At 45.7% G+C, this 27,493-nt stretch overlaps 1 protein-coding gene across 1 annotated transcript; it reads right to left on the reverse strand.

The window, feature by feature from the left end:
• Positions 1-45: 45 nt before the first annotated feature.
• LOC131287710 (serine/threonine-protein phosphatase rdgC) lies at positions 46-27,493 on the reverse strand. The gene is made up of 11 exons (XM_058316786.1): positions 27,289-27,493; positions 15,685-15,812; positions 14,719-14,812; positions 13,561-13,877; positions 12,669-13,022; positions 12,411-12,491; positions 9,350-9,535; positions 9,016-9,268; positions 6,358-6,536; positions 4,603-5,212; positions 46-113 (listed from the first exon to the last, which is right to left on the reverse strand). Exons 1-11 carry the CDS (start codon positions 27,491-27,493, stop codon positions 46-48), a joined length of 2,475 nt encoding a protein of 824 aa, XP_058172769.1.

Raw genomic sequence — 27,493 nt, forward strand, 5'->3', positions numbered from 1 at the left:
AAGCTTCTCTTTCCTGCCCGTGCACACCTTGCACACCTTGCACAACTACGCAAATGCAATCCTTGGTCGTGGTCTTACCTCATCCGCCCAGCGTTGACCTTTGGGAGAATTCACTGCAAAACATCGGATCGGTCCAGACGATGACGAGGAGGAAAAGGAATCAAACAAACGGAAATCAGTATACCACCCGGCCCAAACCCCGAGAACTTCTCGCATCAAAGCAACGTTTTTCATTGCTTTTCTCGGCGAAGAAAAGTTCAACCCTCTCGTCAAGCAAACGGGTGATGGTTCGGGTGGTTGGCACACTCGTGGGAAGGGAGGAAAACTCAGGTAAGTTGAATAAAAATCAGTTCGTTTGCAAGTAGCTTACCGAAAGAAGCAATGTGACGTGTGTTTGTATCAATGTTCACGCCAGCTTTGGGTCCCGTTACTTCGACAGCCACGTCGATAGTTTGCATAATGCTAAAAGATGCGTACAAAATAAGCGTCAAGTCAGAGAAACACGTGTCTTGGAAGAACGGGCAACCGGTGCAAGGCAAGCATTGGAGACGAGCGGTTGCATAAGCGGATTGGAACGGTGTTTGACATCCCCGAGGCAAGGACATCATGTTGTATTTACCCGGTTTTATTCGCTTTTCTTCCGCGCACAAAGCTGATACAATGTGAAATAAGTTTTAATGAAGCGTGAACATCAAACATAAAGATTCCACCGACAAAGATGTGAAGAAAATGTATTAAAAAAGTAAAAATGAAATGAGATAACGAAAATAGTACCTCTATAAATAAACAAATGAACACAATATTGACCAAAAATAAACACAAGCAAGATTATTCGAAACAGTTTGTTCCAATTGAAAACATAATCCATGTTACATTCCAAATCCCTCGCCTTTTTCTTCCAAGATGTAATTCTTTCCATTTCTAGCAGAAACGCCAAACAAATGAAAAAGATGCTGAATTCTTCTTCAAATCTTTAAAGCCATGGGAATTATGTAAATTCTCTCCAGTGTCCCGATTGTCTTGACGAAGAATCTAATCGTAAGTAAAAATCTAGCAATCAAAATAAAATGAAGAGCCAAATAAATTGAGAGTAGCATGTGAATTTTGATTGGTAGAAAAAGCTCAAGCACTGAGAGACATTAAGAAGAAATGCAGATGGAAGTGAAAAAGAATATTAAAAAGATCAACTCTACGGATTTTCCGTTCTTTTCACAACGATTTTAACGTAATCTCGAGGTGAGAAACGAATGATCCGCAAAAGCCGGATCGCGTCGCATATTTTATGCAAATAAAAGAGATTCGAGCTTGAAACCCTCCCCACCTTCCCACCCTCATAACGTTTTTTCAAAGGTAAAGAAACCTGAAAACCGTCCTCCGCGCACAATTTTCTCTTGGTAAATTTGTTCCGATCATACTTTTAAATTCACCACATGATTTTCATCCTCCGCGGTGTTCCGTGGACTAAATCAAATTGTTCCACGAGTAAATTCACTTGTTGAGAGTTTCTAGACTCGCGCGCTTCAGTTCGGGACGATTCCACGGAATTGTCAAGAACACAACCACTCGGGAGCGATACGATTGAAAAGTTGCTCCATCAAGTTCCCACCTTTTCAGGTACACTTTGAAGCCACGGAACATTGATCTTTCCTGTCTATTGGATTGGCACGAGGTGTGTTGATGACTAATGTAATAAGCGTTTCGCGCTCAAGCATAATTTCGAACTGTGACATCATGTTCTTATAATCATATAAAAATGGAACTTTAAATGCAACCAAATAAGGGAAAAAGCCATCGTTTAATGGAGACGCCTGGTGCCGGTTAAGAATCTTATTTCATTTATCCGCCCTTCGAACATTAAGTAACGTTAATTTTTTCTAACTTCGAATACAACCGAAAAGCACCTGTTATGAGCATAATCAAATGAAATCTAACAAAACGAATAATTACATTTACGAGTAACATCCATCACTTGAGCTTTGAAGGGCTCGAAACACAAATGAATGGCACGTGTGTGCGAAGAACTCTCGCACTGTCTAATGAAGCGTAATGTTGCGTTGAGCCGGTGCCCGCTGAAGCACCCTCCGGAGGAACGATCATTTCGCGTCCAAGATGAAAGAAAAGCACTTTGCACGAGACCAGGGTGTCAGAAATTTGATGAATGGGCCGCTTATAAGACCGGAGGGCGAGAAAATGGGGAAATTTGAAAAGATGGGCTAAATTGGCGAACAGTACAATCGGCTCTGAGATTGCTGCGAGAACAATCTCGACTGCGGAACATGTCGGCGACATCGTCGATGACAGCTATTGAGTTTTCCGTAATGATGCTGTCAGCTAAAACTCTCCCACTCCTCTGGAGCGATCCACCGGAAAAGCGACGGAGCGCGTTACTGGAGTTAATAGCATTAAGAAAACTGGTGGAAGCAGAGGTGGGCATGATGAAGCAAGGTGCTCGAATGAGCTAAAGTGCACATTAGGGAAGAAAGGCGAAGTTGTGCTGTAAAATAGGATTCTGCCTCGAAGCTTGGGAATGGTAAAATGGCGTCTCGAAGCCGGGGTGTCGTGCGCATTAAGAAAACGGAGACCTATCATTACAACATTAACGCGCTTCTTATCGTGGAAAAGACCATCGTGTCGGTTGTCGAATTAAATATTCGATGGAAAACTGCTTACCCCAAGCGTACAAGTACATGGTGCGCCAACTAGGAACGGGCGATAATTGGAGCAATTTACAACACGACTCGGAAAAGGAGTATAAAACAGGAGCTACACACAAAATGGGTTCCCACACTCAACAACCGATCGGCAGAAGTGCATGCGTGTGAGCATACAAGAACGTGCCAGTTAAGTCCTTTGTTATGCTTTCATGTTTACCTGTCTATCATTCGCTAATCAGCTCCCATCTAGCTCAAGCAGGGCCACGTTTTTCGCCGGAGAGTTTCATTCTATTCAGTGGTCGGTGGAAAACATAACCGAACAACAAAAGCTGCTCACTGAAGCAAAGGAATTTAAAAAAAACCACCTTCACACACTCGACGGTGATGTATTACGCTCACCTACGCCCGAAAGCGAAAGCCCGAACCTTTCCTGCGCCTCGCTTCCGCTTCGTAAAGGGTGCCATTTATCCAGTTGATTACCGGATGGGAAATGAAGGAAAAACTTCCAAACGCCCGGGTCGGAAGTAATTGTACTTTGCGAGCGGCAGCTCGAGCTCGTTGGATAATCGCAATTATTCGTGTCTCGCACTGACGGATGGCTCCATTCGGCTCCACACTTTGGCGCGGGTTAATTACGCCGCACGTAATGGAAGCACGTCAGGATATGTTTAATTGTTTGTCGCTCAAGATGGAGTGAAGTTCTTTTCTGCTTTGTTGGAGATTTGGACGCCGTTGGTGGTGGAAAAAATTGAAACATCAATGTCAAGGCTGCTTCCTTAAGAAACATTGCAATGCAGTAAATTCCAAAACGGTTTCAATTGGATTGAAAATATTCAAAAACAGGCCTACCAATGGTGCACGTGGAAATTCCAAAAAACCAACGCAGGGATAGACAGTGATTGACAGCACTTTAGCACCTCAGTGTGTGCTCAGTGGAACAGATCCACCGGGTTTCACCCTTTTTCGGAGTGGAAGGAAATCGAATTGTATTCGTGCGAGACATCTCCCTAACTTGGACAACGCCATTCTTCATTCCATTTTCCGAAGGCGAATATTCATGTGAGATCATTATGCAGCACCCAGGAAAACTCCGGCCCCACCCACGAGGATTCACCGTTCCGACGCGGGTAGAAAGTTTCCAACCGGAAATGTCACACTCAGCTTCAAGCCTCATTCCATAGCGACACCAAATTCACCCCGGAAAAACCCCTGTTGCGTGTGGCCCATTTCGGACATGCCAGTTCCATTAAAATGCACGCAACGGTGTTTGGTAACGTTTTTGTCTAGAAAAGAGGATCCTATAGCGCACTCCCACATCGAATACCAAAGGAACATTCCAATTTAAACCCATTTTGAAGAGAAGAAAACGTGAGCAGAGCGCTCTTGAGCGTGAAGAATGTGCAGGAATGTAAATCCATGCCGTCAGCTAAACGTGGGACTATTATTCAGTAGGCGGAAAAGGTGTAAAGCACGACCATTTTGCAAGTGTTGCTGCCTCAACAGACCGACAGGGGGGAAATGGGAAGGTGTAGAAGGTGTGCACAGGGATAGGAGGGGAAGAGAAAAATTCACATTTTACAAACGTGTACGACTTCTCCTTCCGGTGCGCCCGGGTTCACGGATGATCGATGCTTTACAAGCCACTTGCCGGCTCTTAAGATATGGTGGAAAGGATGGAGATTTGATAGAGAGACAGATAGAGAGAGCAAGAGAGAGAGAGAGAGAGAGCGATAGGAAAAAAGGGAGGTACTGTTCGAGAAACACGAGATCGGAATCACAAAACAGACGCACTTGGAAGCACTTTAGGACTTGCAGGTGTCCTTGTGCGTGCCACCGTTGATGGTGGCGGTGTTTGTGACGATGTTGGTGTTGGTGGTGGTGGTGGTGGTGGTGGTAGTGGTGGTGCTGTTAGCGACTGCGGCAGTGTTGGAGGAACTCAAAACCGTACCGTTCACCGCGCTTGTCATCGACGACGATGTCTTCTTGTCTTTGCCGCTTTCGTCCGCCGTTTCCTCGTTCGTCTCGTAGTCGTCGTAGTCGTCCGAGTCGTCGTCCGCCTCGGCGTCTCCGTTTGGCTTCCCACCGAGGCTACGCTTGCTGCTGGACCGCTTCTTGCTTCGCCGCCGCATGTTCTCGCCGCCCTTCTCCTGCGAGGGCTTCGTCGTGGTACAGTTTCCATTGCGATCCGGAAGTTCTCCGGCTGGGAGGGCCTTCTCCCCAGTTCCGGCGTTACCGTTGGTCTCGGCCGTGATCGCCTGCTGCTCCAGGCTGGTCAGCAGCTGCTCCTTGGCGTTCTCGCACAGCCGGAACGTCTCGAGGAACTCGTTCAGATCGACCTGGCCGTCCTTGTTGATGTCCATCATGCGGCACATGTCGAGCAGCTGCTCGTGCGTGTTGTGCGGGAAGTGGCGCCGCAGCAGCTCGCACGCCTCGCCGAACTCCTCCAGCGAGATCTGGCCCGAGTTGTCCTTGTCCAGGATGCGGAAGATGGCCTCCAGGCTGCTCTTGTTCTTGTACAGCGACTCCGCCACCGTCGGCGTACCATTTTGTGCCGATTTCTGTACCGGGGAGGCAATGAAACGAAATGGAGATTATTATTCCCCCCTCCACGACGATGTAACGGAACTATCCCCGTCACTGTGTTTGCCTACCCTATTTACCAAAGTACAATTATTCCCCCCACAAACCAACCTACTTCTCTTGGGTGACATTTACCAGCACGCCGAACACGGCTTGTTTACTTCGTGCAGATTATCTTGTCACGGAGCACTTTTCCCCGAGCGCGATGAGCTCCGGCGATAACAAAGTAAACTCTCTCCCCGACTCACCGGCGGTACTTTAATGAAATGCCTTCGACAGCAGGTTTCGATGGCTACACAACTTTGCTCGAGCATGTACCTTTCACACAGGATGGCATTTACAACCACCGTCACTCTGGTGTCCCGTCAGCTTGTTTCTCTTTTCTGTCGGGAAAATAATTTGAAATTCGATCCCCAAGCAAGCCCCACACAAGAGTGGGCAAATAATGGCATAATCTATCGTTCGTTTGTTGTACGAAAAAAATAATCCCGCACCCACCCACACAGGGAGACGCCTTTGTCAATAGTAATCAATTTCCGATGCGGTGGAAAATAAATGCAAATCAGGACGCCGGATGAAGAGATCGCTTCGGGAAAGCTCTTAGAAGGTTGTGTAACTAATCGAAATTCAATTTTCAGGAGTTTACACCGAGAGAACAAAACACTAGCGATCGGAGCGAAGCGAACGACTGGATCGAAACGAAAACTAATTGAAGTTAAAATTAATTTGTGTCTCCGTAAGTGGATCTTAGTAATTAGACTAACATAAAGACAAACTTAGAACGTACACATTTTTCCAAAACGCATTCTGAAACACCACGTTTGGTTGTGAGGGGTATCTCCAAATAGATCCAATTACTCCATCAAACTCCCTCCATCAAATTATTTTGTTCGCTTGACGTCATCCTTTAAATTATGATCTTTAAAACATTCTGGGAACATGACGATGAGAAGTTGAACGTCTGAATCAAAGCAACATCACTTTTAATCTCCTGTTGCCATCCAAGTAGTTCGCTAGCCCACACCATGAATTTCCGTCTTCTGGAGACTTCTTTCTTCTACTTGTACTGATAGTCCTACAGGTATGCCGAGAACCGGCCCCTTCACCTCACCGCGATACTTACGAAGGAGTCCGTGTCGAGCAGGTGCAGCGTCTTGCGGTAGTTGACTTCCGTTATCGTCGCGACGCTGCTGGCAGTGGGATTGTCGGTCGGCGCTAGCTTCTCCTTCAGCATCCGCCAGGGCAGACCGAGGTTGGTGGCGCTCTCCAGCGCCTCGCACCACTTGGCGAGCGTCAGTACACCTGTGTGCCGAGTTCCGAGAAAGAAAATGCAACAAAGGCAGAAGGTCAGACGTCAATCGTTAAAGATGAATGGTTTCCCGGGGAGACGCCGAAGAAGAAGAAGAAGCTAACCCGCTGTCTACCTCTAGACCTGTCTAATGATATCATTAATGGAACGGGTAAGGCCAGTTAGAGATAAACGTCACAGTTGGTGCGCAACACTGTTTGGTTGACGAATCAAAATGCGCTCGTTATTGAGATATAAAAATAAATCTTCGTCGTTTTGTCTCCCACCAGCGTTATCAGAAAAAAGGATTCAATACCTTCCAGAACCTAGTCTTATAGATGACTTGCTGGAAGCATGAGTTGCTGTCATCTCGCCGCAAGCAATTCTTTAGCACTTTATCGCACCAAAATGGCCAATATAATGAGGGACAGAATGAATGTTTCTTTGTACAATAGGACAAGTGCAACTTTCCGGAGGAAATACTTTCCTCTCAGACAGTGAAACACGATGCTTATCCTTTCCATCATTTCCATCCTGTCTCGGACGGACTGATAGGACCCGTGGGAAGGGCAATAAACAGTGCCTCAAACCACTACAAACAAGCGCAAATTTCAAGCGTCCACAAACGTCGTATCGTCAAGGGAAGCTGTTTCTCTTTTAAAGATTTTACGAGCAATGCTTTTGGAGCATTTTTTTTTGGAACTGAAAAAAAGGAAAACATGTCCGAATCCTTTCCCAACTCCCGCGCCCGAGTGAATCTTGTTTCGTTTTCGGTTGAAAAGTTACGTGATGATGGAAATTTTATGACCCTGCTGGTACACGGTTGAGCTCTTCGGGGCGACTTTGTCCGCCTCCGCCTGGAAATCGACAGGATCGACCCTCCCGTCGACTGTGTCATTTTTGCTCAGTTTGCGCTTTTTTTTCCTTCTCCCGTTTCTTAACTAACTTTTCCACCCACGTTCAAAAATAAACTCCACACCGAACTGGAGCGGAAAGGGAAACCGAAAAAGGAACAGCGTAAAACGTTAATAATGACTCGGTAGAATCGTCCCTTCTGGGCGAATCTTAGCTCGCCCCGATACCGACAACAGGATACAGAAATTTGAAGAGCTTCAATGTGGCACTGGCAATTTCCGGTGAAAGTCATAAAAATTTCTACCGAATTAAGTCCAACACCCGGAGGCGAGCGCTCTCCCGGGGGGACGTTGGAAAAAGGATGTTCTTTCGGTTTCATTCTTCCAAGTATTGCCTAACGTCACCGCCTCAGGTTGCCTTCGGCAGAAGAAAGGGCAAAGACAAACGAGCAGGTGTAGATTGCTGAATCGAATGAAGTGTCCAATGACCCGTGGCCCTCTCGGGAGGGATTATGCTTTATTCCGTGATCCATATTTCATTCCAACTTGAGGTGGGGAGATCCAAGAAGGCTTGCCCGGATTTAGAGCGTCCGAGCCAAACAGATGACGAATAGCGAATTTTTGTGTAACGTTTCACGTCAATCTGATTTCCATTCCACTCCTCGCAGTCGGCCTTGCGTTTAGGCTTTTCCAAACCGGGAGAGCCCTCCGTCGCCGGCACTCAAGAGTTGCCACTCCGCTGGAAACCATTTTTTATCGACCATCATAAATTGCCGTGTTAGCCCCGTGCTATATAAACTCCTAAACCAATCTTCGTATCGAAATCGCTTTCGTACACACTTTCCCTCTCCCGCCTTTCCTTTCTATTGAGGGTATCGACGGGAAGAGGGTATCGACTCGGCGTGGGGCGGCGAATCCAAAAACCTTTTGATACCGCCCGCGCTTCCGAACGTCTGGAAGCCATCATCAATTTTCGAACCCCCTCCCCAGAATCAGCGAATCTCCCGTCCCGTCACTTCATTGACCCGGTCGCCGGTCGGCGTCGATCCGAACGCGAGATACAGCCGCAAAGCCCTCCACTACATCCCGGAGAAAAAACCTCGGTGCGATAAATCTTCCCCAGGCTGTCTTCAGCATGTCACGGCATGCCGTTTAGGTAATCTTTTCCTCAACTCCTCCTCAAGGTCCGTTCGGTCATCCGTGGAGTTTTGCTCCCGCCTGCCTGCCTGTCAATGCCACTCACTCACATGGCCACTCACATCGAGATTAGAGAATTGCTAACAAAATGGCATTCCTGGAGCAGCCCGGCGATCCGCATCCGCCAGATTCCATAGATGCGATGCCTCACTGACCTGGTTCCATTGTGCTGAAGCCACTCGTAAATTGACGGTTTTTTACTGCCCGAAAAGGGCCACCGGAAATGGGATACTTGTCCCTGGACGTGACGGGATTGGCAAAAGGAAGGAAAAAAACAAGACAACATACAGCCCAGAGACTGCCATAAACTTATGGTATTACACGTTAATGCGACAATGCGTGTCATGTTAAAGAGAGTATGGAGCTCCTTATCCGTTCTGGCACATTTTGGGATGAGGGGCTCTCTTACACGCCGGATTACTTTGTTATATCAAACACTCACCCGTATTTTCGACGTCCCGTGACTTGAACTCCCGCTCGAGCTCTATCCGCCGTTCGCGCAGCTTCGCCGCCAGCTCCCGGATGGCCGAGCTCTCCACCAATCCCACGCGCTGTCGGAATGTCAATTTGCGGGTCTTCGAGGCCGCCGCCGTGTACATGACGAAGTGCGTATCCAGCTGCGGGTCGAGCTTCAGATAGGCGCCCTTGTTCGAGCCAATCTCGTAGTAGTTCGAGGCGGAGAAGATGGTGATGACCTACGGGGGAGGTTAGGGAGAAAGGTGTTCGAAACGAAAGTCAATCAAATCTCCTCGCCGAGGCTTGAGGCCCCTCCTCACCTTGCCGCCGTGCATGATCTCGTACCCGTCCGGTTTGCATTCGTGCGATCGAACAAGATACTGGAGCTTGTAGCGCTGTAGGAACTTGTTGGTCACATCCGGTCCGAAGTACGTCCCGGCACCTCGCAGTGAGTTCGGCCGGCAGCCCTCGGTGTGCTGCGGATCACTCCACAAGATGTCGAACACCTTCGGACCCGCGAACGTGATATGCAAAAAGGAAGTGTAAGATTAGAAAAGGGAAGTGGCCTCGCCTCGGGTTTACACCGTCATTTCCGTAATCCTTCTACCGAGCGGTAATCGAACGATGAATCAGCAACCGGCCCGTGCTCGATTGAACACTCATAATCACGAAACCCTCCTCTCCCATTACCTCTCTTACCGGCTATCCGAAAGTTAAGCGAGTCGGAAGCTGACCAACCATCAACCAGGTTTGTTGGTACGGATCAAAAAAGTGCTTGCCCACCGAGGCATGACGTCGTCCGCTTGGTGTATATGCCTTCGCTAATCGGACACATCACGCCTGAGTGGCCAACTGACGCGATGCGGTGCAATAAATATGCAAATAAGCACAATTCGCTGGCGAGAAGGTGATGCGGGCTTAATAGCGTACCGGTCGGTGTTCGCTGCTAATGGAACCATGAGGTCTAAACATGCCAAGTTGCTGGCCCATTCCCTCTCCTTCTTTTCTTTGCAAGATCGTGCCAGTAGAACGTGTGCATGTTGCAATACTTCAAAAGGCTCCACAAACCAGCGAATGTCCCATATATTCACCGAGGATAACGTACGAAAATGCCGGTAACATGCTAAACCTTCTACCTTGAGGCAAGTATTGCAAATGGTTGTTTTTGCATCGTGTGCCATTTTGTTACGCTTATGCATCCGGACACCAGGGCCTTTCTAGTGCCGTATCAGTTTCAGTACTTCACCGACACCTCCCATAAACTGTGCTTATCAATGTCACGCTTCCGGTGTTTCACTACATCCCGGTGTGTGTTTTCCGGTGGGGAACGATAGGACGAAAAAATCTTTTGAAAACAATACCGCTCCATTCCACTCGGTTGGTTCATTTTTAATGCGAGGTTTCAACGAAATCACACACACGGTGGGTATCGTGACAAAGGAGCAACTCAATATTAATTACATTTTATATGCATACACCCAGTGTGGAAACCCTAGCATTCCTTGTGTCATTGTGAAGGTTTATTTTGTTTCATTTTTATGAAATGAAACACATCGAAAACGGGTACAATGTGAAAGGACAAAGGAAAGACATTAAATTTAAACCAAAACCATTAAAATGATCGTAAAACGTCAAACTCAATGGATTAAAAAAGAAAAATTGAGGTTAACGTTGAGCTTGTATGCGAATATGTACAATTTCAAGCTTTGGTAGGGATATGTCGGCTTGGTAGGGTTTACCCTTCGAGATTGGTGGTAAAGGATTTGTTGATCGTAACACAGATTATGACACAAATATTGATTGTTCCCTCGCCCAAGGTTAGCTTTACATTTATGGTTATCGTTTATGGTCTTAAGTACGGTTCTACACTCGCATCAAATCAGTGGCCGTCAAGACAAATAACCCGTCCGTGCTAGATTTTAACCTTTTCAATGGGAGGGCATGTAAACAGTTTACCACATAATCCAACATCCCACACACTGTTCGAGTGCAAGCGAAGCCTAGGCAATCAACACGAAACCACCTAATAGTATTTTATGCAACTCTTCGGTCGCCTCTGCGAGCGACCGGAAGGATGATTCAATTAAAACGCTAGATAACTCGGACCAAAGCCCGAAAGGGTTCGGTAACGTTTGTCACACATATTCGGGACACCTATCACTGCACTGGCATGAACTTTTGCCCTTTATTTGCCTTAACTACCATCTAGTGACGAGCGGCTCTGGTGCCTGGCGAAGGGCCACTGTTTGGGAGCGAGAACTCAATTCAAAGGCTGCTAACCTCTCTAATCTCGCAGCAAACAGCGCTAGAGGATGGTGAACACAATTAAAACTTTTCCATACACTCGCTGCCGGGCGAAACCCTATTCGGTTTACTACGTGGAGCAGCAACTCGACCTCGTGTTTGGCGTCGAAAAAGGGGACGACATCTAGCGAGATGTTTTCGTGACAGAAACAATGTCCGCCTGGTTTTTGGGAACGTTCGCAACTGACGGAAGATGGTCAACGCAATCTCGGAACGCTCGGGGGGATATTTGATGCACGCACTGGAAGTTCAACTTTTTGGACTATGATTTTTCAGCTTTCATCCAAACTAAATTACAGACTACTCGGTATTTTAACTTTTCATGACTTGAGGACAAAACTAGAGTTTGTATCATACTATCATCCAAACTGCATAACTCATAAAAATTCAGTTTACCGAACACAAGTTCGTATTTTATCCTTCATGGATTATATTGTAATAATCCATTCAAACGCCGATCCATTTCCCCTAATAGTCACTCAAAGCCATCCGGCTGTCGGCTAGACTAATATCGTAATACTCCGGATGATCTTACCACCTTTCTCCACCCCTAAAGTGTCATGGAAAGTAAACTACTCGCCGCCGTCTCTATAATCTTCTTACATGCAGCAACATTTCCCATTGTCATCTTGACCAAACGTTCGAGAAAGCACCACTTCCGGACAATGCCGTGAAGCCCGTTTGGAAGTGTTCCAAGAAAATAGATCAAGGATATAGCTGGCACACGGATAGCGTGAGGAAATGGGTTTAACATCTGCTCCTTGCCTATGGCAAGAGCGTCGCTGCTCTCGTGTTTTCGAAGGATTTCCGAGAATCGATTCCGACGGCACAAGGGTTGAGAATAGGTCTTGTGAGTCACATTCTTCTGGCCCGTTCCTATAGGCGTAGGCCGTTACCTCTAGATGCCTTCTTACTGGATAACGAATGATACAATTGCTTCGTGTCGGCTAACAACTTGACATCCAATTCTCGGAAGATGGATTATGTCCGTCAGCGACCAGCTCCAAGGTGACATTAGACAGGTATATCATCGCCGGGAAAGTAATGACGAACGCTACTAATGGGATAATCAATTACCTGCTTCCATTCCACCTTGTCGATTATCTCGGCTCCGGGAGCGGTACTTTCGGTGATCGGTGGACGCAACAGCGATATGTACTAACGGTCGGTTTTTCGGATCGAGGTTAATTCCAAAAACCATGTCGTTGACGGTCCGGAAACAGAACAAAAGAAACACTTGTAATGGCGGGAGTTGTTCTTCAATTTCTCGAGGTATTCCTCCCCCGCGCAGATTGGAGAACCTTCTGGTGGGATCCGGAAAGCGCCGAAACTTACCTTGCCCCGGTCCAGGCTGCGGATGAGATCCAGATCGGTGGAATCGGAAATGCCACCGTGCACCACCAGCACGCGGTTGTTAACTATCGTCCCTAACGGAAGCCACCGGTACACCTCGTCGATGAGCTTCAGCAGTCTTTCGGCGTTGTGTTTGTACTTCTGGTGCACCTCCCGGATGAAGCCGTACCGGGCGTTCATGACCGTGTCCTCGTGGTTGCCCCGGTTGAGGAACACGCCGCCGGGAAACACCAGAAATGTACAGAGAAGCAGCAGCAGCACCTCCAGCCCCTTCTTGCCGCGGTCCACGAAATCACCGTTGAACACGTACGGGTTCTCCGGCGACGGCAGCCCATTCTGGAAGTTGTCAAAGGAAGGATGGGGAATAGCAAATAGTTGTGGTAAGCAAATTCTGATTTCGAATGCAACCTCCATTATATATTCCTCAGTGCGTCATCGGTCTCACTCTTTCGAAATCTTGCTTCCCTACATGGATTTCATTGCACTTCCGAATAAATAGCACAGTATTGGATTTCCCTGTGGGTATAGCCAGTATAACCTTGCTCCGTTCCGAATCGTTCTTCAGACTTATACACACGTTTCGTCGTATTTGCGAGACTTGCAAACATAATGCCACAACCAGAGAACCAAAACAATCATAACAGGAAGTCTAAATTAAGGCTGAGTAAATGTAAACATCCCGAACGAGATTGCGGACATGTATTAAGTTCGGATTTCGGGATCGAATGGCAACCGCATGCAACAACGAAAATTGAGGCTACGTGCAAACGTCGAGGATGTTTCCTACTTTCATGTTCGACAGCCGATTGACTGATGTGAGAATGATGTCCTGCCAGGGACGGGACGAAACGGAGCGGGCAGCGTTCTGACCTACCTTGTGGAACACGACCAGCAGATCGTCCAGCTTGCCGTGCAGATCGCCGCAAATCGTGACCTGCTTGGAGATGGCGGTCGACGCCTGGTTGAGATTCGGCAGCCGCTTCAGCTTGGAGGTCGCCTCGCGCAGTATGCCGGCCACGTACTTGGCGTGCAGCCGGTTCTTCTTCTTCCGGAACAGATCGATGATGACTTCCAGCTCCTTCTTGTCGAGCGGAAATTTGATCTCCGGCCCCTGATAGCCGCGCTCCGGCCCGGCGATACCCTCGTCGGCTAGATCGTCCGATTCGTCGGAAAATTTCATATTCAGTGCCTCTGTAGTGTTGATGGTGGTGGTGATGATGAGCAGAGTGGTGGTGATGGTGTGGAAAGGTGTACAGGGCGGTTTGGTTTGGTAGCCGCGTGGCAAAGCCGTGGTAATTTATTTCGTGTTTGTTTACGGGGCAGAGTTTATGAGCGTGAAATGATTTTATGGCCATTTCGGGGGTTAACCGATAGAAGGAGAGAGAGAGGGCGTTGGTGGCGATAAGAAATGAAGCCAGGTGTAAACGGGGTATAAAAATTGAAACGAAACAATTACACCAGAAAAGGGAAAACCCCCGGCGGAAGTTTTGAACGGTAAAAATTGTAGTAGCAAAGAAAAAAACAAGTTGACAAAAATGTGAGTAAAAGAAGATGCAAAATCGTTAAGTGCAATGTGAGAGTTTTCAAAAAGAACCAGATTAAGTCAAAACGAGAGTAAGTAGAAAGAGTGAAGTAGTAAGAAAAAGAGAAAGAGAGAGAGAGAAAGAGAAAAAGAATAAAAATAACACCAGACCGAACAAAATGTCAGGTTAATGATAATCGAAAAATGACTAGATTTGGCTTGATCGGGTGAGATTTTATTGACCTGTTTCTTTTTTGGTTTGCTTGGCTTGCTCTTGCTTTGCGTTCGCTGCAATTTTCGTTCATTTCAGGTTTTGCTGCTGCACGCACTTGCGTTAATGCTGGCGAAGGCGTGATGCTGGCCGAAGTGTAGCATTTGAATTATAGTGGATTGCTTTCTGCTTGTTTTTTTTTTTGTTGTTTTCATTCTTTTCGGAAGCATCGCAAACAAAACGGGAAATCTCACACTCACGCGCGGGCGGAAAAGAACCTTCTGGCGACGGGGCCTTACCTGCGGACGAAGAGCGGGATGTGTTTTGCGAATCGGCCAGACGTCCGGCGGTCTCTGGAATGTGCGTTAACAGTGCGTTGAAGAAGTTGTACAGCTGAAAGTAGCACAACAACGGGAAGGTGGTTGATTATAGTGTTGTGCTTAATGAATCTTTCACCAAAGATTCATTCAGATGGATTCGCGAATCTTTGCGGATTCGAATCTTCAAAGCTTAATGAATCTTTCGAAACTTTAATGAATCTTCATGAATCTTTCATGGATCTGTCACGAATCTCCCCGGTGTGGATAATGCGAAAAAAGGGGTCCCTCAACCCATTTTTGGCTGATGACTTTTCATCAGTTGGTGTGTCTTCCATTCATGAATCTCTCGACAAAAAATTCATGAATCCCTTATAAGGCAGAGATTCATTCAGATTCATGAATCGGAATCAAATTTACACAACTCTAGTTGATTAGTCTTTAGACCGGAGGAATGGGAAAATTGCAATTAATCAATTGTTTGCCTTCATCACACGCTGTGGTGTAATAACATTATCGTTTTCGTCGCTTTACTCAACCAGAAAATATTGTAGTGTGCAGCATGATGCATACCAACGCAACGCAAACGTGCTGCACGCTGCCATTGAATGGTAATATTTACTCTTCAAACCGCTCCTCAAATTCAAAATCAATATCAACACTCCGATATCCAACATTGCAAACGATTCCGAAGGCCTTCGGTTGCTGAAACGATTGTAAATATTTGATCCGATCAGCTTAAAACCGTGCTCAGACAACCAATCGAGTTATTGCCAACGAGTTAGCCGCCAAACGAGGCAGCAACCGAGTATCAAAAACATGGTTCATGAAAATTTTCATAAATAGACGAGCTCTACCGTGTGCGCCTTAAACAAACTAAACGAAAGCCTCTAAACAGGAATGTGAAATAAATGTATTCTCCCTTTCTCGGAAACGAGCACTACTTACCCGAACCTGGTCCTGCTCGCCGGCATACTCTATGCTCTGGAAGATGGTCCATGTATAGCGCCGACGGATTTCGATCCGCGCCACAAACCGGCGATACCAGCGCTGTATGAGGATGGCCGCCTTCATGGCTGCAATGCGGGCAAAAGCAAGGAATAAAGAGCAGAACAAAAAACTTGTATCAGATGGATGGGACGTTTGCGATAAGGGTGACCGGCAGCTTCCCGTAGAGCCGTAAACCCTACACGGGTTTCCGAGGAATTCCTTCAGTGTTTGTCCTTTTTTTTCACTTGCTTCCCACATAACGTGTCCCAAGTTCTGCTGAAGATCTGAAACGGAATGCGACGGTGGTTTCTCGGCGAAAAACAAAAGCAAAAAAAAAGGGAGAATACTTTAGGTAACTTTTTCGAGGCACGTCGACATAATTTATTGAATTCATTAAACTTTTGTGTCGTCGCAAAAAACAAAAAAGGGAAAAACCCAATGTGCGGTAATTTCTTTCCAGGAAAGTTTGTTTCCCGGCTATTCTAGGAACGACACGCCCGAAACTCTTACCGTGTCGTGGGTGATTAATGAACAAAGATAAGACGAACATAAATGAATCATAATTATTGATCCATTGTGCATATATTTCCGCTGATTACAAGCGTTTCTTGCCCCATCCTCGAAGGGTCCTCCATTTAAAATCCTCATCCCATCGAATATTGGACCAAATTAGAAGCTTCAGTGATGGTAAAAATACTCCACACCAACACCAAACAACAGAGCTCCATCTGGCCCATCCTTCCCTCCACTCGGTGTCCCGTAAATGATAGCATGAATATTTCCTAATTTATGTTGTTGTGAAAAGCACGCCAGCGCCAATTGCGCTTCCCGGGATTTGCACTGCGACCCGGAAAATCGACAAATGGCTTCGGTGGCGTTGAACCGGCCACGATTTATTGTCTTTGTAGCCAGTCAAATTTATTCCAATTAAAAACTCATTAAACACCAGGGCGACCCAAAAAACCTCCGACCTTCGCCGAACGTCGGTCCGACGTGGGTTTTGGGCGGTTTTTACACCAAACATGAAGGGAAGCGTGCGCGGATCTTTAATTGTAGCGCCCGGCGATAAGGAACGGACCCATCGCTCTTACTTACAGCATACGCTCGTCAGCAGCGTTACACGCGGGAGGGACGGGTATCGCCCATTATCGTTATCATTAAGTTCATTGCCATCGTGCGCCGGCACTTGGCCGACGTTCGTCCGTCCGTTTCGCTCGTTCGTAGGCGCATTAATTGAACCTACGCAAAGAAACCAGGCGGCGGGCGGGGAAAGTCATCTGTCTCCACGATTTTCGTGCCATTCGTGCCGAAGACGGTTGGCCGCAGGAGATGCCGCAGCAGACGCAACCGGTTGCCATTTGTTGTTGAGCTACTGCGTGTGGAAATAATTACACCTGACGCTGCGTTGGTGGGAGGCCATTTTTCCATGTCCAGGGCGCAACGTTTTCTTTTCTTTTCCACTGCAAAAGACACGACAAAGACAAGTGGGGCACACCGTCCACGTCTTATTGGCTAATGAGCTCGGTCATGCAGGTGGAGGAATAAGTTTTCTACCTTTTTTAGACATAACCTCTTCATCAAGTTGCATCATTATTGAAAAGGTTGAAGTTGGTTGAGACATCTCCTAAGAAACTGTACACCCTTGCCCTTGTACATTAGATATTTTATTACATTCCTGTGCTATTATTCACCATTTTATGTCTTACTATTATCTGATCCAGTGAGTTCGAGTGTGGAAGACATCTTCACTAAAGCCAATTACTCCTTTGTGGGATGTCAAAACTGCTTCCCAAGACACTTGCCACTCGGTGGAATCGAACGAAGAGGAGTCAATTTCATGCTGATGGATTACGTCCACACCATCCTGCTATGATAAATGAACTTGCCTCCGTTATGGCGGATCAAAAGGAAGGAATTTGAACCTGAACAACCCCTAGGAAGGAAGCAGTCCGAGTTCCCGTACGATCCAACTCATAGAGGACACCATAAATCCTTCTCAGAAAATGTCTACCCACTTCACTGCCCTGGTGCTGGGAATAAATTCAGCATTGATTGGAACATAAGCCGATCAGGTAGTCGGTAGTCGCCATCTTCGGCGACCTCGATGCGATATTAAATACTCCCTTGGTGGAGAGATAAGGCAAAGAAGATTAAAATGCACCTTAAATGGAGGCACCCGTCGTACCGTGAGAACACTTCATCCGACTTTATTTATCTTTGCACCAAACCCATCGAACCCACCTTGATGCTAATAAATTTCCTCCCAACCAACTGTCCTCCAATGGGGGAAAAAGGGGGAGGATTGGAAAATGTGCAACGATAAGAGAATGCACGAAAAAAATATACCAAGAAAACCCAGTCAACCGGAGCATTCGATTTTAATTAAATCAATTGCTCTCGGGGTGATATCGATCTATCACCAACACGGGGTCATCCTCGGTGTGGCGCATCATTTCCCGAGCCCGAAAGGGGAACGGCAAAAGGTCAACAAGGTTTAATTAGGCGACGTTCATTAGCTCCGGACAGTGATTGAAACGGTTTTTTTTCAGCTTTCTTTTGCGCGTGGAAAAACTTTACACCTTTTCGTCTTCCTTCAGCTCTTTGATGTTGACTTACTTTTTGTTTTTTTTTCCTATCGCGAGGAAAAACAGTAAGTAGCTTTTATGAAAGTTGTTTTCTAGCTAGATTAATCACAGCAAAAATGTTCTCCGCTCGCTTTGAAACGAAGTCCGAAGTCGTGGGACGGATTTTCTACTGTTATTATCCTTTCTTTTTGTCATTTCATCAAGACATATTGCCTTTTCAGGGGAAAACTTCTCTTTGCCTAACGAAGAGTGTTTAACGGGACGTATTTGATCACAAGGTGATTTGAAAGATGAAACTTTTTCAATCCAATGACTCAACCACAGGAATCATTTAGCAAAGTTCATCGTTCAGGAAGGGAAGGATTTCCACGCCTAGAACCGATGGGCAATGGCAACGTTTTGGGGATGGAATGGTTCTCAGCGGTGGTTTCCCTCGTCGAAAAGCTTAGCGGCTTGACAGCAGCGAATTAAATCTAATTTATGCCTGTACCGCTATAAGCTCCCGCTGGAAGCCACAGAAAGTATGTCGAAGCGTGGCGGGAAACCGCAACCCTCGATGGCCTCGTCAAGCTGACCATGGTGGAACGTATGGGATGGGTGGAAAATATCAAACGCCTTCACCACTAATGCAGCCCAATACCTCACCCTCCATCACTTGCGTTCTTTTCGGCCTGTTTGGGGTTTTTCTCGTTTCAATGAGTGAGAGACTGGTCCTGTAAGTTTTTGTTTTTCCTGAACGCTCCAACCACAAACCGAACTGCAGAAACGGGGTGCGTCATGCTCGTGGGCACTTTTCATTTACTTTCCCGACCCATTACCATCGACGCACACACACTCAGCGCGAATCTGCACGCAAAAATGTACCGGTGGTATGTGGTGGTGGTTTCCCGCTCGATGCAAATTTTAGCATAAACACAGCGGTGTGGTGCCAGATTATCTCCCGCCCCGCTGGGGAATACGTTCCACTCTCCCCCCCACCGTACCATCCGATGAATTCCAAATTATGCTAATAACGGGCCATTACGATGCACACGCCTGACCGACAAGCGGCGTAGGAAGCCGGCACCAAGCGGGACGACGAGCACGAATAATAGGGTTTGCTTCGGAACGTTGGCGTGCCGCATCGAAACGTTAATTCTCTCGGCTCCTGGGACGTAATCAAGGGAGGGTCCAACGGTTGCTTAATGCGTGTAGTTAAATCCAGGAACCTACGAATATCTGGTACGTGATCCAACAAGAAAGGAAAGGATCTGCTTCGGGTAAAAAGAAACATTCATTACGCATAAAAAGAGTGCGGAAGAACGCCAACCGATAAACTGCTTTCTCTAATCATCATTTACTCGATGGAAGCCTTTTTACACGATGCTCTGGATTATGCAAATGTAAGCTTGCAAAGGGTATGTAAGAATCGCTAGTATAAACATGTAAAGCGCAGGAAGAATGTGGGATTCGTCGTGTTTCGATAAAAAAGGGTAGGTATTTTATTTCTGTACAAGTACAAGTAATCTATTTTATATTTCAGCTGTAAAACTTAATCAGCTTAAACAAGTACTTCTTTAAAAAGTAACAAATTGGTTCTCGGATTCACCGGTCCTATAAAACATCCGAAGCATAAAGACCAATAAATCTCATCCCTTCGAGCGCGCCCATTTCGTGAAACACCAGGCGCCTCCATCGGAGTTTTGTTCGGTGAATCTAGTGATGAGAATAACCGCTCTTTTAAAAGATTTGAATCACAGTGAACAATCATCACGATGGTTGGAATCTTTAAGTCACTCTTTTGTGATTAAAAACGTGTAAAATGATTTTTTTAGTCGTCGAGGAGATTTGAAACCTTACCAGTGATTCGAATCCCAAAAGAGTGAATGAGTGAGTAAAAGAGTTGCTAGTTGTCATAGAGATTCAAATCCCAAGTAGAGATTCAAATCACAAATTAGGATTCAAATCCCAAATTAGGATTCGAATCCCAAGAGTGAGTTACAAGTCGCTATAAAGAGTCGAATCTCAATTTGGGATTTGAATCACAAATTGTATGTATACTCATAAATAGTTCGTATATTAAGTCCCAGTTTGAGATTAGAATCTCTCTGAGTGAGTAAAAGAGTTGCTAGTTGTCATAGAGATTCAAATCGCAAGTAGAGATTCAAATCACAAATTAGGATTCGAATCCCAAATTAGGATTCGAATCCCAAGAGTGAGTTACAAGTCGCTATAAAGAGTCGAATCTCAATTTGGGATTTGAATTACAAATTGTATGTATATTCATAAATAGTTCGTATATTAAGTCCCAGTTTGAGATTAGAATCTCTCTGGCGACTAGCAACTCTTTTACTATCTCATTCACTCTTTTGGGATTCGAATCCCTGTTAAGGATACAAATCAAAAAGAAGGTAACAAAAACTATTTATTAGGATTTAAATCAATCATTTACTAGTAAGTTTCAACTCAATCATTCATTCTTACTCAGTGCGCACATCACTAGGTGAATCAACCGACCGACCGATTCTCTATCAACTCCAACCAATGGGGCAAAATTTAATCTCGTACCAACTTTGTGAAAAATACTACGCTTCACAAGCGCTCGCAACGCAACGGAACGATAAAATCAATTCGCCTTCGCCGAGGCAGGAAGATTTAGGAAATCGTCCTTAATTGGTACGCACCGTTCGGCGTGCGGTATTAACCAACCTTTGCTGCCGCCAACTTCCTTGAACAAAAGCCAAGCAAATATTGTAACGGACGCTTCGTGGAAATGGGGACGATAAAATGAAACCTGCTCGGTGCGAATCCAATCGAGCGCGCGCGCGAATCTGTTTCAATGACGAACGGACGCCAAGCGATGCGGAAAAACAAATTCGGGCCAACGCCAGCGTGCCGTGATTCACTTGATCCTTTACCTAGTTTTCTTCGTTTCTCGTTTGCGTGCCGGGGGGCAATTCCGGATGGCTTCCATTTTCCACCATTCACTTAAGTCGTAGCGTAAGTTCTCGTCGAGTTTGTTTAGCTTTTTGCTGCGGCAATACCGAAAGGACCGAAAGATTGACGATGGCAGTTAATAGACAATGCTCGGCAATTGATGCCGTTCAGCGTTTTGATGCTATCAAACTCATTTGGTTTGTGTTTTATTCGCGCTCGGAAGCAACGTTTTGATTAATTACGTCGATTAACATCCAACTGGAACAAGTTGTACTAAACGAAGTGACAAGATGTACTACACGCAGGACTATCATTTCATCGAAGTTCATCGTTTTCAACTCTTCCCTGCCAGCCGGTTTACAGCGATTACAATTTCCTTTCCCGCGAAGGAAAAACAAACGAACATAAAAGCGACCCCACCGACGCGTTTTTCACATTCCAACCGAAGCATCAGCAAATCCATTAAGCTCCCGTCGTACCATCAAATGTGCAAAACCAACAAAACACAGCACTCCCCTTAATTTGCTCGTAAAACGAGTATAATTTAATGCAAACCACGTGGTGGTACCACGTTTTGTCGGTTCGAACCGGCGGAAACGTAAGAAAAAGTGACGTCGTTTGAGAAGACGCGGATAGAAGGAAGGAAGGTTTATGGTTCATTTCATTAGATCCGAGAGCGACCTAAGCCCTTAAACATTCCGTGAGCATTCCTTGATCTCTTCTTTGTTTGATTCATGCACCTTCTGTTTAAAGTTGTAAATTCATTAAATAAATGTGAAAAGGTTCTTTCGTTCTATTGAAGACGTTAGGTTTATGTTTTCTTCAAGATCGTGTTTCCACCAAAGTGCCAAACATTTATTAACTCAAACTATCACGTTCTAAGCTTTCTGTTCTGGTTCTTGGTAATCGCCCCGAAACCGACTTGATGTCGAAAGAAATATGGCTTCCCACACACACACACATTACACCAAATGATGGTTAAGCAAAAAAGGAACGATCCCATCTGCCAGCCGACAGCATCCGTGTAATGATTGCTTTAAATGGCGTCGGAGCTTGGCAGGAGGGACGATAATTTCCACTCGTCCACAAAGTGTTTGCATGTTTTCGGTACCGTCGCCCGCCTTCTGCCTACGTTTGCGTTATCTACCGACGTGCCCGACCCGCAAAGCGTTTCGATGTTCGGCCGCCTTCCGGTAGTTTATGTAACCATAAATTTGTGAAACGACAGTTTTATTCCGCGCCAAACGTGGGAATGGCACCGTGTGGTATCGAAACGGAATATCCGTCCAAGCTGCGGATCCGAACGTCTTGCTGCGGCGGGCCACAAGGCCTTGGCAGGCTGGCGCCAAAACAAGGATACTCAAAAATGTTGCCACACCGAAGCAGAGATGGGAGGAGCAAGAGAGAGAAAAAAAAGAACGCAACATGATGACATTATTATTCGACGCTTTCGCTTTTGCAAAAAGGGAAGATCGTCCGCTCCATCGGAAAATCGGCCGCTTTCGCAGTGGCGCTTTGGTTGAAGCGAATTTTCACACAGGGCAAACACTCTGGCAGGCCACGTAGGCCAACCGTAAAAAGCTCTAAACATCTCGCCCCAACCCTCCCGGGGGGGCTTGTCGGAAAGAATTAAACAAACTCACCGCGACAGTTGGAGGAAATTGAGTTTTCCCTAGATTTATTTTGCGCCCCGCTTGATTCCAACCGTCAAATGGGGCTGGGTTGGAAAAAAGGGTAAGTCCTGAGAAAATCGAGAGTAAAATATAATCAAGTTATCGTGGAATTTTGCAGAAGGATGTAGGAAAAAGGTCACCTCGCGGCGAAGGGAAGGCCATCCGCCTAATGAAATAATCAGTTTCGGAAAGTAGCTTCCGACAAGATTTATTTCTTTAAAATACTGCCAGATTTGTTGTTTTTTTCAATTCTACAAAAAGTAAACAGCGTTTTCCCGTTTATGGTGAAATTCTTATTAATTTTCATTTCGGTTTTATAGCCAGTATTTTTATGATTACCTTTGACATTTTCGGAACAATGTGTAATATCAAAACAGATTTCTTTCCGCAGCCCCGCTTCTATTTGCACAGTCCAAATTATTATTCCAAAATGCCACTCCGTGTAATGACAAACATAAACAACAGCCCATTAGGGAAACATTTTTCTGACGGTTTTAATTTTCCCGTCGACGGCTCGCGCTGCCAAACGCCGTACTGGTCGTGTTCCTCTCGAATCGACCGAGACAAAATTGGAATTAATTTTCGCTTCACTTTTGCTACGCGCTGGTCAGAGGTTTTCCGTCGACCCGTGGACTCGGCTTAATTCGATGAAAATTTCATGACTTCATAGTACCTTTTTCACGGAATTTTTAGCCTCACCATAGGCATGGCTTTGTCCGTTGCTTTGGGGATGTTGTCATGATATGAAAAATGAATAATCAAATGCCGCCCCGGGAAGCCGATTTCCACGGAAACCAGTCCGTCAGGTGGAGGAAATCCGTTTGATAAAATCTGCCCACTTTTTAACAGTCTCAAGTATGGCAAAATCTTATATTCTTTTCATTTTAATCTCCGTTGAGCTACAAAGGATGATGAAGAGATCCAACCTAAATAGTTGCTCCGATCGATGAAGAATGATACAATTTTTTCTTTTTCTCCTATCACATTCAACCACCGTCAAAATGATGTGAAACTTTCGGACCTATCGATAGGGACCGGGGTTTCTCCCGTTTTTCCTAAGAACCATCCGCTTACGCAGGGTGTTTTTCCACCGAAAAACACAAGCCCGTTTTCGGTTCTATTTTTATTCAAACACAAAAGACGCTTCCTGCTTGTGTGGGTCCTCTTTTGTGGCTAACGCAACGAATGCGGCTATTCCATCACTTTCCATTAGCAGTAAATGAGCGCAAATTTTTATGAATGAACGCCAAGCCTCTGACTTGTCCTTTTCCCCGTTCTGCCTCACTGCGACCTATTTCTGATGGACTGCTGTTCTATATTTATCCTTACGCATACTACGCGTATGGGTGTGAGTGTGGTCCGTTGTTATTTCCTCTTCCTGCACAAAACTCGTAAACGGCGAAAACAGTCCGCTTTTCCCTCGGACCTCGGTTCACTTGGCACCGGCCTGTTTACTTTCCGCAAACAGCCAACATCGGGCGAGTTTTACGTGAAAATGAGTTTCCTCTTTTAATGCCACGAAAGTCCTTTTCGCAGCCCGAGAGGAAGACGGAACGGTTGGTCAGGGAGTTTTCCATCAGTCACACACCGCCCCAAGCGGAGTCGAAGTAAGCGAAAGCTCCGCGATCCCAAAGGTTCGCAGCCTAACTTTCCTTCCGTCAGCACGAAGCGACGGTGATGGATATGTTATTTTCATGTTTTGACCATTATTTTCCACAACACCCGGGCGGTCACTTGTCCGAAGACGAATGAGTTTCTGCACTGAATTTTTCACCGCCAAACAATGACGGTCGGAATGAAAAAAGGGAAAACGAAGTAAAACCACACAAAAACACACAACAAATTATAATAATCTGACGACGTCAGCCTGCACTTTTGCTCATCACCATTTCCACGACGGACCGCGCGAAAATGTTTCGCAAACCCCCCGAACCAGTCGTCGCAACCAAGCTGAACAAACAAAGTAACACAGGGCGAGCTAATGGCTTGCTGTGTGTGGTTCGTTTTTCGGTTTTCTCCTGTTTTTATGAGCAAGCTAAATAAAAAAGAAACTGCATCGTGAAGGTCACTTCTGTCTCGCTTCCTTTTACGACATTCTAGACTCTCCGTTTTTTTCTTCCATCATCTCCTGCAACCTTTTGAAGCGCAAAACTTTGTCGTCCCCTCGGTTGGGCGAATGTTTGGCACGAGCTTTGATAGACATGGGGAAAATTTGGTTACGTCTGGTTTTTCCTCAGAAAACGTGTTCCTCTTTTTGGATAGCACGGTGCCTCGAGAATACAGAAGTCTCGTGGAGAACATATTCCGCTCCGCTTCATTTGACCTCGGTGAGCGAAAAAGGGAGGATTTCGGTCGGGTGGCTGATTGCGTTTATATTGTTTCTCCGACGTGGTTGGGAGCTTTTTCAAATGAATTTAGTTAACTTTTCCCACAGCGTCACAAATTCTAGCGCGTGACAGTCAAGGTGGCATTCGTGATTGCAGTATTTTCCAACGCCTGATGTTTCCTACGAAAAACTCAATTGGCGTAAAGTGCTCGCGCGTGTCCTTAGGTTGGACCTTTTCTTGATTACAACAACATTGTATCTACTGAAGAGGAATAAAGTAATACCTAGTCGCATTCCTTTGCGAATTCGATGCATTATCACATTACCTTCGAGTGATTTTACAACACGGCCAAACACTTCTCGCCAGCAAATCACATCGATGTGTTCTGGTCACTGTCCGACAGAACGCCACTCCCATTCTGGATACTTCCGGACACGACATTTTTACGACATCGGTATGGGGACCGAGCTAGCTTCCTTAACCATAATGCACTTCAGCATTGGAATCAGTACCAGCTCATTGGGGATCCATTTCTCAACCTAGCTGAGCGAACGCAACTCCCACCACGCATCGATGGAGCTATAAAACCAACAATTCAATTTCGTTGCATCGCCCAGCCGCCTACCATCGGTATTCCCGGCCGTCCTCGGAAGACCCAAGCCGTGGAACTCGGAACGACAAACATGTAATTGAAGGTTAGCTTCGAGGCGTAAAACAAACGTCGCGCCATATGAGAATCGTCCCACAGTTACCGGGCGATGTGGTGGGTACGTTTGGTGGCTTACCGTGGAGGTCTGGGCTTCGCTTCGGGCCGCAGAGACGGCGGAACTCAACTGAAGTTAACGATAATGAAACAATTTTCCCTTTCCGCATGGCACGCGGCGAAGAACAAAGGCAACGATAACAATGTTGCAATAGTTGGTTGGTTGGTTGGTTGTATCGTGGAATCTCAGTTCCGAAACCGAAATGAACGTAACGGTGGAACTGGGAGATAATAAACAGATACCAAAACGGGATTATACGACGGAAGGAAATCATAAAAAAGAGTCTTCCAGATGAATTCCAACGCCCTTCGTGAGGTGATTACCTTGGGTAAAGTAATGATGGAGCTGAGCCATGGAAACCATGGAACCGCTGGAGATCCCACCAACCCGCGTTAACACTAGAATCTAAATTGGGGTTATTTTGACCTGCGCTGAACGGCTGAATATTTTTACCAAAAAAATTTCAAATTTTTCTGTTCGATCAGTTCCGTGAACCAACTTAACTATCCCTACAATGCTTTTTAGGGGTCATTTTGACCCCTACTTGTAAAACTATAGAACTTCACTATTTTTGAAAAATTTTCAAATGCATCAACTGTTACTGTTTAGTATATTTGTTGACTATCTTTTGACGTTTTTGGTTTTTCGATGCATTTCTTCATCATTCCGCATTCATAATCTATAATGTAAATCAAGAAAACAAAAGTGTGCGCTAGAAAGTTAGTATGTTGAGCAACCTTTCAAAAATAAAATCATATTAAATTGAACTCAAAGATCGAAAATAACGCCAATTCCCAAAGTAACGCATCGCCCATAACGCTTCGTAACGCTCGCGTACGGAAACTACCTATGGAAAATGTTAAAATCCACATCTTCAAGATCAACTTGAGGCGTTATTTGTTAATTTTAAAATATGAAATTATTTTTCAAATGTGGCCTTATATATAAACATTATAGCGCACACTTTTTTATGAATTTAAATGATACCTTTTGAAAGAATAATAGTTGAAAAGGATTAAAATTCGACTCATATCGATTTTTTTTGCTATAAACCGAGCTAGCGGAATGATGAAGTGGTACATCAAAAAAATAAAAACACCAAAAGATAGTCAATAACTTTACTAAAACGTAATAGATTACGGGTTTGAAAAGTCTTAAAAAATAGTAAAGTTGTAGCGATTTCAAAATAGGGGTCAAAATGACCTCCTAAAAAGCATTCGGGCAAGTTTCCAAAGCAATGTATTTTAGTGTTGGACGATTAACTGCAAAAATGGAGGATGTGTCTGGCTCTACTTACTTCGCTCTATTTTGGTCATGCTCATGCCGCGGCCACTCTTCCTCCACTGCCTGCACCAGCCCTTCGAGGTGAACAGCTTCAGCAGGCTTCCGCTGTGCGGCGTCATCTCGCCACCCCGCTCGATCTCCGACGATCGGCAGGAGGACGAATCCTCGAAGCTGGAGCTGCGTCTCGCACGCTGGAAACACCCACAGTTGCGAAGCAT

This window comes from Anopheles ziemanni, chromosome 3 (genome assembly GCF_943734765.1).
Source record: "Anopheles ziemanni chromosome 3, idAnoZiCoDA_A2_x.2, whole genome shotgun sequence".
In the NCBI taxonomy this organism is placed as follows: Eukaryota; Metazoa; Arthropoda; class Insecta; order Diptera; family Culicidae; genus Anopheles; species Anopheles ziemanni.

Coding starts and splice junctions, on each gene's coding strand:
- LOC131287710 (XM_058316786.1), bottom strand. CDS start 27,493: ATGCTTCGCAACTGTGGGTGTTTCCAGCGTGCGAGACGCAGCTCCAGC. Junction 13,023..13,560: donor TGCTGGTCGTGTTCCACAAG/GTAGGTCAGAAC, acceptor GACAACTTCCAG/AATGGGCTGCCGTCGCCGGA. Junction 5,213..6,357: donor TGCTCGACACGGACTCCTTC/GTAAGTATCGCG, acceptor TCCCCGGTACAG/AAATCGGCACAAAATGGTAC.